This window comes from Pan troglodytes, chromosome 7, assembly GCF_028858775.2.
Source record: "Pan troglodytes isolate AG18354 chromosome 7, NHGRI_mPanTro3-v2.0_pri, whole genome shotgun sequence".
NCBI lineage: Eukaryota > Metazoa > Chordata > Mammalia > Primates > Hominidae > Pan > Pan troglodytes.
Window position 1 is genome coordinate 34,690,790 of NC_072405.2, and position 19,679 is coordinate 34,710,468.

A 19,679-nucleotide genomic window follows, 5' to 3' on the forward strand; every position below is an offset into this window, starting at 1 on the left:
TGAAATATAACAAAAAGTAGAGGAGACTGATTACCTAGTAGAGCTTTACAGGAAGTCAAATGTTATTTGTAGAAAGATACGAGTTATTATAGCCAGCTTGACAAGAGCATTTTCTTCCAGGTATGAACATTTAATTTCGTATTAGAATACTACATTGGCAACCCCATTTGTTTGTAGATACTTGCTCTTTACACAAATGCAGCCCTTTGTGGCAGTATTTGGAATACAGAATTTTAAGAAATAGTGGTTACTCAATAGAATTTTCACACACTTCATGATTATCTTAAGATTTATGCTATTTTGTGTTGCATGAAACAGATATTTCTGGATTTTCAGTGTTGTTTATTTGCTACAGCAATGTTTAGAGTGTTTTATGAGTTTTAACCTTTTAAATTGTTACTATTTCACTGTAAAGCCTAATTATATTGAGGGAAATAACAGAATAGGGTTTGTCAGCATCTTAAGGAATGGATCCTACATCAGCTGTTTCAAATGGCACTTTCAGGAATCTATAAATCAGATGGTTAAAAATACTTAAACAGGCCAGACGCAGTGGCTCACACCTGTAATCCCAATACTTTGGAAGGCTGAGGTGGGAGGATCACTTGGCCAGGAGTTCAAGAGCAAGCCGGCCAACATATTGAAAGCCTGTCTCTACTAAAAATACAAAAAAAAATGAGCTGGGTGTAGTGGTGCATACCTATAATCCCAACTGCTCAAGAGGCTGAGGCAGGGAGAATTGTTTCAACCCGGGAGGCAGAGGTTGCAGTGAGCTGAGATCGTGCCACTGCACTCCAGCCTGGGTGACAGAGCAAGACTCTTTCGTCTCAAAAAAAGAAGATACAAATTGATATCAAAATACTTTTTGAAAAAAAAATACTTAAGCAATTCCTCTCAGTTGTTTCCTCCCCTCCTTTATTTTTATTTTTTTAAAACGGGCATTTACATATTAACTTGGTCCTTATGTCTTGTAATTCATGCTGTAATTGTTTATTTTGCCTTAGGATACTCCTTTGATTTTTCTTAAGCATTTACTGAATCCTTTATTGGTTAATGCTTCATCTGTAGGGATTACAGTGCTTTCTCTTAGCCACATTAGGGGGTAGAATTTAGAATGTGTATCACCCAGTGCCTTGAATGTAGCAGATGCTGAATAAATATTTAAAAGTTGTAGGGACAGGCAGTAACTGTAATGTGGTCATTAATAAGTAGTATAAAGTTGATGTTGCTTGGCTCTAAATATTTTACTAAACACAGACATTTTGACAATGAAAAAGAGGCAATAAACTGAATACTTACACATTATCCCTTTTTTCATCATCCAGAGATGTATAGAATTCTGTGCTGCCACCTTATCCCTATAGTGCTAAATATGAGTCCTGAGTCTGACAGTTGATCACTGTGTGATTTTTCTTAGGCAGGTTAATCACTCTAATTTGTTTTTCTATACATTGAAAATGATATGCATATTACAGTGATGTTATAAAGATTAAGAAAGAATAAATGCCCACTTAGCACAATGTTTGGCACATTTTGGTTGTAACATCTGTATGTGCTTTGGCATTAGTTTGATATGACTTTGTGTTATTTTAATGCCAGTATCCAGTTAATATAAAGCAGAGTTTGGCAAACATTTTCTGCAAAGGGCCAGATAGTAAATGTTTTCAGTCTGTGCCGTCTATTCAACTCATGGGCATGGCCAAGTTCCATTAAAGAATTATTTACAAAAACAGGTTGTGGGCCGTAGTTTTCCAACCTGTGACTAGAGGTTACTTTTGTATTTCTTTGTCTTTTTTGTTTTTGTTGCTGTTTTCATTTGACAGCTTTGGTACAATGTATTTCTTAACTATTGAGTATTTCAAATACCTTCAGCTGTATTAAAAATTATATAGGTAATACAGTTATAACCTTCTTTGCACTTTGATTAATTTCTTTCAGATCACTTATTTGAGACATAGTCCTCAAGTGGAATTATGAAATCAAAGAGTGACTCCATAAAGTGCCTCACAACACAAGAGCTGAGGTATTTAGAGAATGCCAAGGCTACTAATAATTTAGTCTTTTAATGGATAGTAATTATTTGTTACACCCATTTATATATACTATTTGTGAATTTCCCCTTGCTGATTTTTATACTGAGAGTTACATTTTTGAACCTTTGGCTGTATGTGTTCTATTGTGTTTCTTATAATACATAAGAAACAGAAGATAGGTGGCAATAAGGAAACGGCCTTATGAAGTAAAAACCGACCAATGACACTGTTGTCATTCCCACTACCAATTGCTCTTCCACTCACAAAAGAAAGCAATTATTTCACCTTCTAAGAGTGAAACCTGCCTGGGTGCTGACAGTTTAGAAAGAGGGGGTGGAAAAAGTAAGAATTTCATTCTTTATAATAAATTACCAATCCCTTGGTTTGCATTAATAGTGTATAGATAAAATTTGAGAACATTACATTACTTTTTTTTTTTTAACAAAAATATTCTTATGCCTTTTAAATACTACCTTTATATCGCACAATTTCGAAGTCAATGTGTATCTAAAATCGCTGGGTTGACTTAATGCATAGTAGGGCAGTGGACTAATGTTCTGAAAGGTCCTTCTTTATTAACTGTATTAGAATGTTCTTTTGTAAGATTAATACAGGCATTTTTCATTGTAAAATAACATCGTGATTGGTCATAGGACAGATTTTTTCCTTTTAAAGAAGTTGTTTGTTCTTTGGCATTTTGGTGGTGGTGGTTTGTGAGAATATAACTCAACTGATGTACTATACTAAAGTATGCACAAATTCGATATGATAGCTCTGACAGTGATGTCAGTTTTTGCTTTTAAAAAACATGATACACAGTGCATTGTTTAAAGGTGCAGAATTCTCAAATTCCAGCATTCTTGGGTTTGCAATAAAAGTCAGTATCCGGCCAGGTACGGTGGCTCACGCCTGTAATTCCAGCATATTGGGAGGCCGAGGTAGGCGGATCACAAGGTCAGGAGATTGAGACCATCCTGGCTAACACGGTGAAAACCCGCCTCTACTAAAAATACAAAAAATTAGCCGGTTGTGGTGGCAGGTGCCTGTAGTCCCAGCTACTCAGGAGGCTGAGGCAGGAGAATGGCGTGAACCCGGGAGGCGGAGGTTGCAGGGAGCCGAGATCGCGCCACTGCACTCCAGCCTGGGCGGCAGAGTGAGACTCCATCTCAAAAAAAAACAAAAAACAAAAACAAAAAAAGTCAGTATCCACTCTGTAATGTTTTAGACCTGTGCTGTCCAGTCTGGTAGCCGCTAGCTACATATGGGTATCAGAACATGAGAAGAATATTTTCTAAGAGTAGATTATTTTCTAAAAACCTGGATACCAGTATTTAGCCAGCCCTGTTTGGGTGTAGCATGAAATGGTATCCCTGTTTGCAGGACTGTGCTTCCTCACTTTTTGCATGTCATGGCATTCCTAAAAAGCAGCGATGTTTGTATGGCACACTGGGATACACAGCCGAGGATGCTTACAACTAGGGCTTACCGATCTGAGTGCTCTGCAGCACCAGGCAAGACCATACCCCATTCTTGGCATGCCGGTATGCAGTGGCACATACGGTACAAAGCTGCTTCAGCGTGCTCCCTATAACTCATTCCTGGATGTTTTTCTTGGTCTATGAGCGGAATTTGAATTCATTCTCCCTTCTTATTTCATCATTTTTATATGTCATATTCCCAGTGAGACTGTGAGACATTGACATTTCACAACTTAGAAGAGCTTTCAAAGCATCATCCATAAACTTAGAGATTTAGTGAGTAACTGTATATGATCTTTCTCTTCTTCTCTTTTGTTTAAGGGAGAAAGGAGGAAGGAACACCATGACGTAGTGATATATTTAAATTCTGTTTTACAAACCAGGAAAATAGTTTTCCTACCAGAAATATGATTACATTAAATATATGCAGTATAAAGATCACAGCAAGGAGACCATGAATCTGTCCATCTACGCCTCCCCAAAATAAAATTACTCTACACTATTCAGATAAAAAGTGACTTGGTTGGCTGTTTCTGAAACTTTCTGTTTATTGGCTTTTGGCAAGATAAATAGTAACAAACACCAGTGTCTTAAAATCTAAAAATTGGTAATCCATGTACCTACTGTTTATTTCCCTCAAGGATTTTACAGTGAGTTGACTTTTGTGGTGTAAATCTTTGGTTCTTGTCCTTTCCTGATATCCAGCCACTTGCTGTTTGGGCCAGTTGTTTCTAGGGTTCCTCACCCTACACAAGGGTCCCTCTTAAAATTCTTTACCTTTGCTACAAAACTAGTTCACTGCTAAACACATACCACATCACTGTACGCTAAAAATGTCATCATAAAATAATTGTTCCTGCCATAAGAAGTGATATGTTATTGGAGCAAATGTCTTGTTTCTGTTGCATCTTGCAATCAAGTCTTTTTCTTCTCCCCACACACCCTTCACCTTCCTCTTCCATTCACATGTTCAGTGATTACATTATAACTGGTTGTGAGAGTCCCCTGTCTTCAGTTTGGAATATTGTACCTACAATCATTACTTGATTCTTGTTCTGTCTTCTCATAATAAAATAGGTAAGGGCTGGGTGTTGTGTTTTGTGGTTCATGCTTGTAATCCCAGCACTTTGGGAGGTCAAGGCAGGAGGATTGCTTGATGCCAAGAGTTCGAAACCAGCCTGGGCAACATGGCAACACCCTGTCTATAAAAAAATAAAAATAAAAAGATTAGACTGGCATGGTGGTCCGCACCTGTAGTCCCAGCTACTTGGGGAGCTGATATGGGAAGATTGCTTGAACCCTGGAGGTCAAGGCTGCAGTGAGGTATGATTGAACCACTGCATTCCAGCTGGGGCAACAAAGCGAAACCCCATCTCAAAAAATAATAAATTGGCGTGGAATGTGCCTTCCCACCCCACCCCTCAGTCTCAAATCTCAGTTGTTTTACTGTAATGCTGTCCTTACTGACTTAATCATCTGTAGGTTTTATGTGTTCAGTTCACTTAAGGAATATTAAGGTTTCTTCATTATTAGAAATTGAGCCCAGCTGGGTATGGTAGCGCTTGCAAACTTCCAGCAGTTTGGAAGGCTGAGGTGGGAGGATCACTGAAGACCACAAGCTTGAGACTACCCTGAGCAACATAGTGAGACCCTGTCTCTACAAAAAAATTTTTAAAAATTAGCCAGGTATGGTGGTGCGTGCCTGTAGTACCAGCTATTCAAGAGACTGAGGTGGGAGGATTGCTTGAGCCCAGAAGTTCGACGTGATTGCACCACTGCACTCCAGCCTGGTCAAAAGGCCTTTTTTTTTTTTAAAGACTCTTTTAAGAAAAAAAAAAGTCCATGCTGCACCAAACCTACCTGTCTAACTTTACTGCTTAGCAGAGAGTGTAGTCAGGCTAGTCACGCCATGGTCCTTGACATCTCTTTACTAAGTGATAGTTGTAACAGCTCATCAGCCTGACAAGGAGTTGTAATTAATTTAGGTGGATGCAACAACTTGGACCTGGGAAAGAGATAAAATAAGTAATGGGCAACTCGGCCCATTATTCCACTGAGTTGAACAGGAGAATGAGTCTGGTATTGGTTTCAGATGTGAGCATTTCACCAAGCTGAGAGCATATTCTAGAGATCAAAGATAGGTATTTTGGTACAGCAAGATTTCATGTTCAAATTAACTAGTTCATTTGATGGTTAGGCTAAAAAAACCCCAGCAAATTATCAATGCTGTAGGGAAAATTGAGCTGGACTTACGAGAAAGAATTTGTGTCTTCAGGGTGTCTGTGTGAGGGATTTGAATTTAAAGATAATCTTGACTCTGTATGTTTGTATTATTATTTGATTTTAGAGCCTAACCCTCAGATTTGATTCAATATTTTTTGTCTGCTACTCTTTGCTCCTACTTAACTCCCCAGTTGTACTCTAATGTGCTTTAAGTGCAGGGACTTTGTATATTTTTAATCCTTTATTCGCTGTAGAAGTCAGTAGTATAGTACAGAACTCCTAATCAAATGACTTCTCAGTACTTACTGTGTTTGGCTTTATGTACTAGCCCAGTATATTCAGTTTTACGCCTTTTATGTTACTTAGGTAAGCAGTTACTTAGGTAACCACCGTGGTGTAGCCAGGGGTTTTTTAACCTGGCGTTGAGGTGTTGTCCAAACAGTCTGAGATAATATGCACATTTTTATGAGCACTTAAATATGTGCAGTTTTGTGGGAGAGCATTTGTAACTTTTGGTAGATTCTGAAAGAGTTCAAAAAGATTAAATGCCTTGGACCTAGACAACGGAGGAAGAAAAGAAACCTTCTCAAAATCTGGGCTTTAAAAAATTGCTAAAAGAAAATTATGAAATGCAGTGCTGGATAGGTTATTGGTAAAATACATGTCAGTAAATTTAAAATTTTAAAGTATGTGTATCATCAGATTCTTAAATTCTTAACAGTGAGCTTCTGTAGACCAGAGGATGTCTGTTCTTTTATAAAGCTGATTTATTTTAAATGCATATGATAGGGGCTTTTCTAATTCAGCTTAATGCTTTATAGTGAAGAACTTCTTAATGACGCAGTGATGAATTTTACCATGTTACTGCTCTTATGCCCATTTCTGTAATTTAGACTTTTTTTCTTAGGAAAAGGGCTCTAGTGTGAAAAACCAAGAAAAAAAACTTGACAGTTTTCTTTGATCATGACTGTGAAGTCAGCACTGAGCTGGTAGAATCCATGTGACGTGACTGATTCTAGTGATCCTGCAGTGTAGGGGAGCTGGAGGAGCCGTGCACATTGAAGGCACATAGCACGAAGCATTTCTGCTATAAAAAAGCGGGATCTATTTGCAAACACTTGTTTGAAGCCATGATTTTGAATTTATGACTTAAAATTCCATGTAAAAGTATTTTTACATTTAAAATTCCCTCTCCTTATTAGTAATATGTGCCTTTATTATAGATGATTATTTGCATTTGCATAAACAAGCTTATCAAATGTATATAAGAAAATTAGCAAGATAATGTTTAAGGGTGCTATCAGAATGATTCACAAATTGTTGATTTCTTTGCATTCACAAATTTAGTGAAATGTTAATAAATTAGTATTTGTTGTATTCTCTGTTAAAATAGTTTCATACTGGTTTATTCTGAGGAGAATTTTTATTAGTGGATCAAAATATTTATGAAAGAACTTTAGATTCATGTTATTTCTGATGGGTGGTTGATGTACTTCAAAGATATACTTCATAGACTTGGAATGTTTGGGAAAACATGCTAAGTTCTGAAACTAGTGAGTCGGGAAAGAAAAACTAATATCTTTTTTTGTTTTGTCTCAATTATACAGCAGATATAATTTCTACAGTAGAATTTAATCATTCTGGAGAATTACTAGCAACAGGAGATAAAGGTGGTAGAGTTGTCATCTTTCAACAGGAGCAGGAGGTAAGTGTTTAAAGTTTATTGTCTAAATTTCAGTTTGATCTTAGGACTAGAGCTTGTGTTGCACTGGAGAATCTCATCAGAGGATGTTGGAATTTTAAAAGAAGTGTGTGTTTATTGAATACAATGTCCAATATATAGACAGCTCTGGTTCTCTTAGCTTTGTATGTGTGCATGTGTGTACATGAGCGTATGTTGTTTTGGTTTAAAAACATAACACTAATTGTAAAAATACTTGATTAGAGAAGGGGGTGGAAAGTGATGGAATAATCCAAGATTTTAACGGTTTTGAAGCCTTGGCCCTTCATTATAATTTTTCCTTTGAAACTCCATAAAGCAAAGTTGCTTTGACTTCTTCTCAATGCTTGGTTTACTTTGTACAATTGAGGGGTGAGAGGCTAGTTTAAAGAAAAAGCAGCTCAATTATTTTGATGTCAGTTCATAATAATACTGTTACAATGATTTAAATGTAAAGGTTTAAATGACAGTTGCATGTACATGCATGTAAAGTAACTTAAAAGTGCAGTGCTAGCTTTTTGAAGAAAGAAAATTGCAGAATCGGTAATTAAAGTGGGCTTTTGTTTTGTTTTTCTTACAACTTAGGCACACTTCTAAATTTAATTGACCAGATTTCTCACTAAAAATTTTTTGCTAAACAAAATTTGTCACACTTGGTTTTTTCTTATTCATTCTCTCCTTCCATTTGTAGATCAGAGTTTAACCATTAAAATCAGTTGTTTTGGAACATTCTGCCCCTATTTATAATATATTTAAAAAGTTTAAAGTAATGTGGATAAATTGCAGGGTTTTACAAATACATGTCTAAATCATAACACAGAGTTAGGTTTTAAAGGATTGTGAAATTCCTTAAATAAGCAAAGAATCTAGTAATAATACTACTACTTTGCACTTCTATAGCGCCTTTGACCTGAGGATCTCAAAGTGCTTTACAAACACTAATGAATTAATCCTCACAACACCCCAGTGAGGTAGGTAATTTAATTTTAAAAGAAATGATTAATAGTGTCTGATTAGAAGATGCACAAACACTAAATATGTCTTTTATTATTTTTTTCGTTTGGAAGAAAATATGAAAATAAGACTCAAGCTTTGCTTGACAAAGAATGGTCTCGTGGGAAGTGGGGGGCTAAATCAGTTTTCTGTTTTTAAGTAGCCAAAAACTCGACCATAAGAATCTTGACATACTTAGAGTTGACATGGAACCTTACATTATAATTTCATTATAATTTCCCTTTATTTACTAACGGGAAAGTCAAGATATAAATAGATTACTTTATTACTTAGTGGCAGAACTAACAAGCAGAACCTGAACTTTTGACATGTCGTTTTTCAGTATTCTTTGCTGTTTTTCATGCTAGATAACCAAAATGTGAAAGTTTTTATCTAGAGTTTAGAGCAGACCTTCCCATAGGTGTTCTCTGCCCTTGAATGTATTTTTTACTGAAAGTTATTGACTCTCTACACTTTACTTTTATTTTAAAGAAAAGTGTTTGAGAAAAACTCGTAAAAATTGTTTTTGCCCTAGGCTTAACATTCTGAGGGTTTCAGAAAGTCTTCATTTTTAATGAGGGCATTGTGTCATTGTCAATTCTAAAATACAAGTTTGTCAATTAAAAGCTAATTTGGAACTATTTTGCCTGAGAATGAAGTCATTTTCATCTCCTGTGGTCGTTTGTTGTCCAAGTCAAAATCAAGTGTGGAAAAAATGGCTGAAAATTTTTTTAATTGGGGGAAATGTTTGTTTTAATATGGGTTTAGTAATGTAGTCAGAATATTAGTATTTAGTATTTTCCTAAAGGTTGTTAGTAATACATTAATTTGTAATTAAATTCCAAATTTAATAGTTACTGAAATTACTCATTTACTTATATTAGAAAATAAGACAAAATTATTTTAAAGATAATCATTTCCCGTGATTCTTTTCTGAAATCCCACTGAAGATTCTAAAGTGCTAGTATTTTAACTACATTTTCTTGTAAGAAGAAATGAGCAGAATAACTTTTTGGGAAGGGCCATTGATAGGAAAAATAGGACCTCCTTTTCGTGTGTCTCATTCTTCTTAACTATATTTAAGAATTCTAGACAGAGAGTTTTGTAGAAACTCAGTAACATGTCTTTTGAGAATTACTTAGTGGTGTAAATATCAGCATGTTTTTAAGTGATAGATTAAGTAAAGATGATGATGGTGATTGACTCTTCACTTCTGAAACTTGATCTTGACTATTAATTTGGTGTGTTTTGCCTATTTAATTTTCTACATTTTAAAGCCCTGTCTTATATTAGAGTTTCTAATACAGTGTTGTCTTCAGAATCTATGTCATTGGTCATAAATATGTATACTTGACACTTAGAGGCACCTTTGTTTCAATACCTAATGTAATTGGATGAGATTTTATGAATTCACATCTAGAGGCACCTTTGTTTCAATACCTAATGTAATAGAATGAGATTTTATGAATTCACATGTATATATCTGTAAGATAGTGTTACAGTTTGAAAAGTGAAAGAAATAGTCCTTTCCTAATTTGTAGATAAAATCCAAATTATTTAACAAGGTTATATTGCTTCATTTAGTAGCAAAAATCAGATTAGGATTTGGGTCTCCGATTTTCAATCCAACTATTATATGTTCATTCCAGAGTACACTGGTGCCTAATGTTTCTTAGACTCTGATGAGGGTGCTAGCCTTGTTTGCAGAATACACTGGCATTTGATCTATTGTGGCTTTATTCTCTTACCTAGTGGCAGGGTTCCTTCTTCAACTTGACTTTACCGGAGACCAAAATATCTCCACCCACTCATTTTTATTGTCTTTACTTGGAAGAAGAAGAGATCATATAACAGCAACAGAGAACTTGGCACATCAGACTTTGACATCTGTAACCCCTCATTGTCTGCCTCATTTATTTTACCCTTCAGAAGTAGCTAGTCTCCTTCCTGTGATCCAGGCGGGTATCTGTGTCCTCTTGCTGCCTGTCCATTTATTCCCCAATCGTAATATAAAGAAACTGAGTAGCCAATTCAGAGGGTCTTCATTTGGTTTGAGTATGTTTCAGACTGATAATTGTTTAATATTTTTAGCTGTCATTTAATAGCATTGTTATAACTAATATATTTGTATAGATATTCTGCTACACGGAATCTCTGTTGTAGAATCAGGGCATCTAAAGAAATTGAGGCACACAAGTAAAGTGATTTCCCTGATGTAATCACAGCCATCATGTGATCAGTGAGAGTCCAAAATTCTGATAACAAATCCAGTGTTCTTTATAGCATGACCCGATATAAGTGACCCATGTTATTTTTATAGCTTCTAATAGCTTTTGACAGCAAAGTAAATGATAGGGTATATTCTTTTTGTTAATGAAAATATTAATACAGGGTTTTGAGGAGAAGAGTCCAAACAGCTATTAAAGTGGATAATGATGTTCTCTAGGTTTTAGGGATTTTTGTTGTTTCCATGGGTGCTCAAATTAGGTAATTAGCAGTTGTCAAAGTAGCTGGTTTCCTACTGAGTTGGGTTGCTCAGACCTTCAGTTTCTCTGAGACTTTGTGATGTACCCTGTAAGGTAGTGTGGGTGTGTGGGTGCTGGGTTAAAGGGACAGCTAAGGCGGAAGGTGAGGAGGGAGGTTGTACCTCTTTCCACTTCTTTTTATAATTTTTCTAGATTGGTATGGGGCCTTTGATTTTTGTTTTCTAGGGCTGCTGGTAACTTTCTCGGATTTCATACCCTCTGGCTTTTTTTATTCTTAATGTGGTATTCCCAAAATTCCTTAACAGGATACAGAAGAAACCTTAAAAAGCATGCTTTTCACAAAAGATGGATAGTATTGTTAATATGATAGTATTCTCTTTCTAAATTATATATGGCTCAAAATGTTTGCATGTATTTAAAATGCAGATTTCTGGGTTGGGGGCCGTGGCTGATGTCTGCAGTCCCAACACTTTGGGAGGCTGAGGCAGGTGGATCACTTGAGGGCAGGCTGGCCAACATAGTGAAACCCTGTATCTAATAAAAATAAAAAAATTAGCTGATCCTGGTGGCACATACCTGTAATCCCAGCTATGTGACTGAAGTATGAGGATCACTTGAACCTAGGAGGCGGAGGTTGCAGTGAGCTGAGATGGTGCCTTTGCACTCCAGCCTGGGCAACAGAGTGAGACTGTCTCAAAAACTAATAATAAAAAATAAATAAATAAAATACAGATTTCTATCCTGCTCCTCAAGATTACTAAATCAGAATATGTATGTATATGGTGCATTCATAGAATGTAAGAGCTAAAATTTATAGGGCTTTCTAGGGATTCTTAACTTTTTTGTTGTCATCCCATGGATTCCTTTGATAGCCTAGTAAATCCTGTAGACTTCTCAGATTTTTTTTTTTTTTGAGACGGAGTCTCACTCTGTTGCCCAGGCTGGAGTGCAGTGGCGCGATCTCAGCTCACTGCGCAGCCTCCACCACCAGGGTTAAAGCAGTTCTCTTGCCTCAGCCTCCTGAGTAGCTGGGACTACAGGTGCACACCACCACACCTGGCTAATTTTTGCATTTTTGGTAGAGATGGGTTTTCACCATATTGGCCAGGATGGTCTCGATCTCCTGACCTCGTGATCCACCCGTCTCGTGATCTACCCACCTTGGCCTCCCAAAGTGCTGAGCGTGAGCCACCATGCCTGGCCAGAATGTTTAAATTGCATAAAATATTTAAGATTATAAAGGTTGAAATAATTTACCAAAATACTCATAATTGAGTAATATATGTTTTAAGTGGATAACAGCTGGATTATGATATTAAAATGTCATTTCTGTGTGACAGAGTCACAAGAACTGCTAATACTATATGCAATTTGTTACCTATGCCCATAATCAAAAGAAATGCTGAAATTTAGCTGGAGGTTAGTGAAAATAAATATGTACATTTTCCCCCCCATCCAGGCTTATAAAATCCCTGGGTTCTGTCATTGGACCCTTGTGTCCATGAGCCCTCAATTTTTAACCCCTGGTAGTGCAGTCTCCTTTTGCCAGCTGGGGGCCCAGGTACCAGATTACCCATCCAAAGTCATACAGTTAATAAGGAAGTGATTCTTCACTGCAGAAGCCACACATCCTGATTTCTACTGCATGGCTTTGCCCACTCTGACCTGGATGTAGTAGCAGCAGTTTATGTGCTAGGACCTCTGCCAAGATCCCTAAATCTTACTTAATCATCACAGCAAAATAACAAAGATGTATGTATGTTTACTATATCTTGATGTATTACAAATTTATAAATAAAATGAGATTTAGAGAGGATAAGTAACATTTCCAAGAGCACCCTGCTAGGTAAGTGGGTAAAAGCTAATTCTGTATAAATTTGGATGAGTATTCACAATGCTGGCTATTGATATTAAAATTAAAAAAACTTTAATCCTGTTTGGTGTGATGAGCCTAATTGTTAAGAAATCACACAGGAAAATCAGTCTCATTACTTTATACCTAATGAGGAAAGTACGTGATCCTTAGACTTTTTAATATGAGCTATTGAGTGATCTGTTTTCTGTCATAGGTGTTAGAGGGGAAAATGGACTAAGAGTTGAACAGCCTTGGTTCTAGTCCTGGTATTCATTTATGCATTTGCCCAGCCATCTCTTCTTGTTCAGCCTTTTAGCGTCCAGATTTCTGTCCAGACTGCCATCAGATTCTTGTCAGCTACCTGTTAATCTTTTGGGGCTCCTTAGGGTATTACATTTCCCAAAAGCAAAATATCATGTATTTTAAATATTTAAAATATCGGCTCAATGGGTACCTAATTTTACCCGTTGAGCAGAAATTTAAATTAACCATATTTCTTATACAGGGTGAGTATCCCTTATCTGAAATGCTTGGAACCAGAAGTGTTTCAAATTTCAGATGTTTTCGGAGTTTGGAATATGCGCATGTGTACATAATGAGATATATTGGGGATGGGACCCAAGTCCTACACACAAATTCATTTGTTTCATATACACCTTATACATATGACCTGAAGATAATTATACAACATTTTAAATCATTTGTGCATGAAACACAGTTTTGACTGTGACCCATCACATGAGGCCAGGTGTGAAATTTTCCACTTGTGTCATGTTGACAGTAAAAAGTTTCGAATTGTGGAGCATTTTGGGTTTCAGATTTTCAGATTAGGTATGCTCAACCTATCCCCAAGAAATTCTCCACCAAAAACAACTCCAAATCTATGAAATTAATAATGCCCAGTAATTTTGGAATTAATTATTTAATTAATAAACTTGGAATTTATTTACCTTTCCTTCTTCCTGTGCTCTCCCTAGCCTCACACATATAAAACATTTCATTGTATTCTTATTATTAATAATTTTTCCCTCTTAATTATAAATTCATTATGGTCGATGTAGATATTTTAGTAAATATGGATAAGTGGCAAAGAATGCATGTATAACCCCACCAAACAAAAATAAGAACTTTTGGTATATACCAAAGGCCTGTCTTTCTGAATATCTGATTATAAATTTAGGGTTGTATGATTTTTTTTTCTCACATACTGTATAGTGAATACCTTTTCATGTCATTCAATTTTCTGTATCACCATCTCTGTAATGACATGACATGACATAATTATGTTTATTTGATCTAGTCTCTATTGTTAGATTCCTAGATTGTTTATTTCTGCCTCTTTTTTCAGGGTTGGGAGGTGAGCAACTGCCCCTTTGCAGTTACTGTGTTTTTCCCTCTTTCTAAAAAAATTAAAGTAGCAACTTGGTGATTGAAAATACATTATTTCATTGGATTTTGGTTTTACTTTACGCCTTAATACTCCCAATAATTAAAGCATCTTGTTCTATGCCCTCTTTTTCTAGTGGTGTATTTATTGAATTTGGATGGGCCACATATTGTGAGAGACGGCATCAGCTCTTTTTCTCACGAGGCATTATGTTTTTCAGCTTTGTTGATTGGCTGCCTTTAAATTTTATTTTACTTTGTTTTTCTGCCCACAGATTATTTAAACATTCTTTTGTTCCCTTTTAAATTTATTATTTAGTTAGACTTTATTACCCTACATTATGTGATGAAGTGATTTTTTTCTCTTCCACCTTCCCCACCCATTCACAGATTGCCAGTCGGGTTATTATTATTATTATTATTATTATTATTATTATTTATTTTAGTTTTATAGAGTCTCGCTCTGTCACTCTGGCTGGAGTACAGTGGCATGATCTCAGCTCACTGCAACCTCCATCACCCAGGTTCAAGTCATCCTTATGCCTCAGCCTCCCGAGTAGCTGGGATTACAGACGTGCACCACCATGCCTGGTTAATTTTTGTGTTTTTAGTAGAGGCAGGGTTTTGCCATGCTGACCGGGCTGGTCTCAAACTTCTGGCCTCAAGTTATCTGCCCACTTAGGCCTCCCAAAGTGCTGGGATTATAGGCATGAGCCACCACACCCAGCTGGTTATTACATTATTTATTGAAATTTTTTCACATGGATTTAAAATGCACATTAGATCAGTCATCTGCAGAGTTGTGTCTAGACTTCACTGTATTTTAGCTTTTCAAAGTCTTATTCAAGGATGATGAACGTCTTTCTACTTTATTCGTTCCTTCTTACAGTTGAGTTGTGTAGATAGGTTTTGAAATGTATTGAAATTGGGTTCTTTCTCAAATATCTCTCTATAGCCTTTCAAAGTAAATACTTGATCAGAATAGTTGTTGTTGCATATTTCTTAGTGTCTAGTTATTAAGAAGGATTTGACTTGTGCCTTTACAAAGGGGAATTTTCTAGCGAACTTCATCTGTAGTCAATTTATCAGGGGTATGGAGGACTTTCTTATTAGAATGTTACCAGTGGAAAGGACATTGAAGACTATCTGATCCGATCTTATTTGTTATTTCTCCAATTTGAGGCACAGAGAAGAGTCTGAAATCAGGCGCCTCAAATGTCGGGGTGTCATGCATTTACCTGCATCATGTTGTTTCTAAATGATAGAATTTGCACTTGATCCTTATCTGGAAGAGAAACTAATATTTGAACTTTAGTTGCTTTTGCATTAAATTCCCAAAGTTATCCTGTCCTGAGAGAATAAATTGTATTTAACACATGAAGAAAACGTGATCCAGGGGATTGTTATGTTTTATGAACTTCAAAGGGAAAGAGACACAAGTAGTAAAATGAATCTTTTTTTTTTTTTTTAATCTAACACCAGGTAGGGTTCATCTGAATCTTCTCTCAGAGAGAAACCAACTCCTTAAGGGTCCAGGTTAGATTGAAATTCCATTTTGAGAGAAACAAGGTTGGAGAGCCTTGAGATCTGCCTCCATTCCTTGGTTGTTGATAGAACTGGGGAAGAGCGCTAGCATCTGAGCAAGGCACAGTTTTCATGTGGGGTGTTTGTGTGTGTCCACGCGCATGTGCATGGAGGGTTTTTTTTTTTTTCCATTCCTTTCAGTAATGTGTAAAATGTAGAATAAATAAGCATTCCTCCTATGTAACTTTATCACTTAATCTGTAGCATAGTTTAGAACAGATATTCTAGCTAGTTTGATAATCTGAGTGAAAGCACTTTAACAACTTTAGGTTTTAAAGCATTATATTAATTGTATTTTATGTATTTCCTTTAAATTTTGACTATCTTATAGACAAATAATAATGCTACTTCATTTGACTTTCTAATTGTTTCAACCAGGTATCCTTCATTCAGATATCTCTCCCACTATATTGTTGTTTTTTTGATAGGATATTGTGACTGATACGCTTCCAAATTGCACTTAGAATAGTACATAATAGGCACTCAGTGAATGAGTATTAATTTACTGAACATAATTTAATAAGGCCTTGCAAAATCTTGAAGTGCTCCATGACTATCATTATCATTAGTTTAGAGAAAGTTTTGAGATTTCTCTTGTGTTTATTTCATCGAATGACTTGTATTTTGCTTTATTCTAGAAAGTTCCCCATATTTTCTGAATGTGTTGAGAGTAGTTATCAGATATCATTTAATTTTGTTTTGTACCATTTCTGCCACTGTCCCTGAATGCCCATTTCACAAGACACTGACTCTTTTAAAATACTTTTATACTGCTATAAAATATAAAACAAATGACTGCTTACACTATATAGAAGATGAACATTAATAAACAGTAAGTTTTAGTAGGGTTCTATTTGGAGGCTTAAAAATATTCATTTATTTTCTGCTATATGAGATCAAAGTAAAATACGTTTATTATTTTCTTAAATTTTTAAATTTTTTCCACGGAGCAAAGTAAATATTTCCTACATTTTTGCAGAGTTTCATTTAAGGAAGGAGAAAGTTAGTACAGGTTGAGCATTCCTAACCCAAAATCCAAAGTATTCCAGAATTGGAGACTTATTGAATGCTGATGTGATACCACAAGTGGAAAATTCCCCTGGCCTCATGTGATGGGTCACAGTCAAAACTTTGTTTCATGCACAAAATTAATTAAAATGCTGTATAAAATTACTTTCAGGCTATATGTATAAGGTATATACAAAACCACTGAATTTCGTATTTAGACTTGGGTCCCCTCCCTAAGATAATATCATGAATATGTAAATATTCCAAAATATGGAAAAAAATGTGAAATCTGAAACACTTCTGGTCCTAAGCATCTTGGATAAGGGATACTCAGCCTGTAAAAGCACAATGGAGTTACTTATATTTAGAAGTAGCTGTTGAAAAATGTTAAGTGAAATTCTTTCAGAAGTTTGCCTTTAAGTCTTGACTATTCTTAGTATGTTTATTGCAGAAAATAGGAAAAATGTGTATCATTTCCACAAAGAATAAAATCAAAACCATCCCATAACAGGAATGAAGAATGAAGACCTGTGTGTGTGTATGTATGTGTGGTTTTCTCAGGGATTTTTGTTTTGTTTTACAGAATGAGACTCATGTTGTACATATCACTTTGTAATGTTTAGTTTTATGTACTGTCAATGTTTTCTCAGGTTGAAATATTGCCTCCCAGTCAGGGAGATGAAGAGACTGTTGGAACCATTGAGTAGAAAGGGGCACTTGAATAGTTGGGAAGAACATACTCCATCTTATAACTTAGGTGACAAGGTTCAATAAACTTGTGGCTTGTGGGAACAGTTTATACTTCTACCAGTAGTATGTGACTTTGCCTTTCTGTCACTAAAACAATGGTCATTATCACATTTTTAATTTTTTGTTCATTTAAGGGAAAATAATATTGCTTAGTTTTGGTGGGTGGGTAGATGTGTGTGTGTTTTGTTGGGGATTTTTGTTTTGTTTTACAGAATGAGACTCATGTTGTACATATCACTTTGTAATGTTTAGTTTTATGTACTGTCAATGTTTTCTCAGGTTGAAATACTGCCTTCCAGTTAGGGAGACGAAGAGACTGTTGGAACCATTGATTGGGTTACTTCCACCTTTTGGCTCTTGAGAATAAAGCTGTAATGGGCATGGCTGTCCAAACACCTCTCTGAGGTCCCATTTTCAGTTCTTTGGGATAAAATCCAGAAGTGGGATTGCTGGATTATATGGTGTAGTTCTATTTTTAGCTTTTTTGAGGAATCTCCACGTTGTTTTCCATAGTGGCCGCAACATATGTGTGGTATATATTTTAAAATCTTTATTTAAATATACACTGAAAAGTACATAAAATACTAGCAGATTATTACATAGCAAACATTTAGGTCAAGAAATAGAACTTCCCACGCTTCCACAAACCCTTCTCTTTTCCCTTCCTCTCCTTTATGAGCCTGTCTTATTAACGATTATTTTGGCCTGCAGTTTTAGAACTTTGAATAGATGGAATCCACAGTTTATCCATTATGAGTAATGTTGCTGTGAACATTCTTACTCATGTTTTTTGCTGTACAATCATGAGTAGAAATATTATGCCCATAGGGTAGGCATTCACTGTTAGCAGACATCACAGTAAAAAGTTCTGCTAATTTTATTCTTGTGAACAGTATATAAATTTTATGGCTGTTCTACATCTTTGCCAGTGCTATGTGTTGTATTATTGGTCTTTTAAAATTTAACACTTTGTGGGTATGAATTAAGTTTGTATTTACTGTTTGTTTTTTTTTGAGACGAAGTCTTCTTGCTTTGTCACCCAGGCTGGAATGCAGTTGGTGTGCTCTTCGCTCACTGCAACCTCCTCCTCCCATCAAGTGATTCTCCTGACTCAGCCTCCCAAGTAGCTGGGATTACAGGCATGCACCACCATGCCCAGCTAAATTTTTGTATTTTTAGTAGAGACAGAGTTTCACTGTGTTAGCCAGGCTGGTCTCGAACTCGACCTTAGGTGATCTGCCCGCCTCGGTCTCCCAAAGTGCTGGGATTACAGGCATGAGACATCACTTCCGGCCTTGTACTTACTCTTGTGATTCACATTGAGATTGAGTAGTTGTTGTGTTGTTTTGAGACAGGGTGTTTCTGTGTTGCCCAGGTTGGAGTGTGCAGTGGTGCGCTTACAGCTCACTGTAGCCTCAAACTTCTGGACTCAAGTGATCCTTCCCACTTCAGCCTCCCCAGTAGCTGAGACTACAGGCGTGCACTGCAACACTTGACTAATTTTTTTTTTCTCTCTCTCTTTTTATGGTCTCACTGTGTTGCTGATCTTGAACTCCTGACCTCAAGCAATCCTCTGTCTTGGCCTCCCAAAGTGTTGGATTACAGGCATGAGCTGCCACTCCTAGCCAGAGCTGCTTTTTGTATGTTTATTGGCTATTTGGATGTTATCTTTTGGAAGTGACTATCGAAATCTCTTATAATTTTCTGTGTTGTGTGTCATTTTTCTTACTGATTTGTAGACTTTCTTTACACTTTTTGTAGATGAACTCTTTTTCAGTTACATTTGTTGGAGGATCCAGGGGCAGTGGCTCACGCCTGTAATCCTAGCACTTTGGGAGGCTGAATTGGTTGGATCACTTGAGCCCAGGAAATTGAGACCAGGCTGGGCAATATAGCAAGACCTCATCTTTTTTAAAAAACAAAACAAAACAAGAAAACCCACACATTTGTTAGAAGTATTTTTCATTCTGCGACTTGCCTTTTCATTTTTTTGAATAGTATATTTTTATAAATAGAGATTATTAATATAATACAGTTGATCAGTATTTTTCTTAGGGTTACTGGTTTTTCTGTCCTGTATAAGAAATACTTTTCAACCCCAAAATCCAGGGAAGACATTTCCGTTATCTTTTAGAACTGTATGACTCGTACTGTAGCTACTAG

General features: G+C 36.2%; 1 protein-coding gene across 4 annotated transcripts in view; it reads left to right on the forward strand.

Annotated features, from left to right (window-relative positions):
• The window catches only part of PPP2R2A (protein phosphatase 2 regulatory subunit Balpha), an 80,216-nt gene that overhangs the window by 40,715 nt on the left and 19,822 nt on the right, over positions 1 to 19,679 (forward strand). Inside the window, exons 2-3 of one of the 4 annotated variants that reach the window (XM_063816248.1) lie at positions 1,939 to 2,023; positions 7,342 to 7,439. The exons of 1 other annotated variant lie outside the window; for it this stretch is intronic. Coding sequence is in view for 2 of the 3 variants with exons in the window: in XM_016959251.3 (XP_016814740.1) it covers positions 7,342 to 7,439 (98 nt within the window). In the remaining variant the exon portion in view is untranslated. The remainder of the gene's footprint in view (positions 1 to 1,938; positions 2,024 to 7,341; positions 7,440 to 19,679) is intronic. 2 more of the 4 variants (XM_016959251.3, XM_016959253.3) reach the window with 2 other exon arrangements.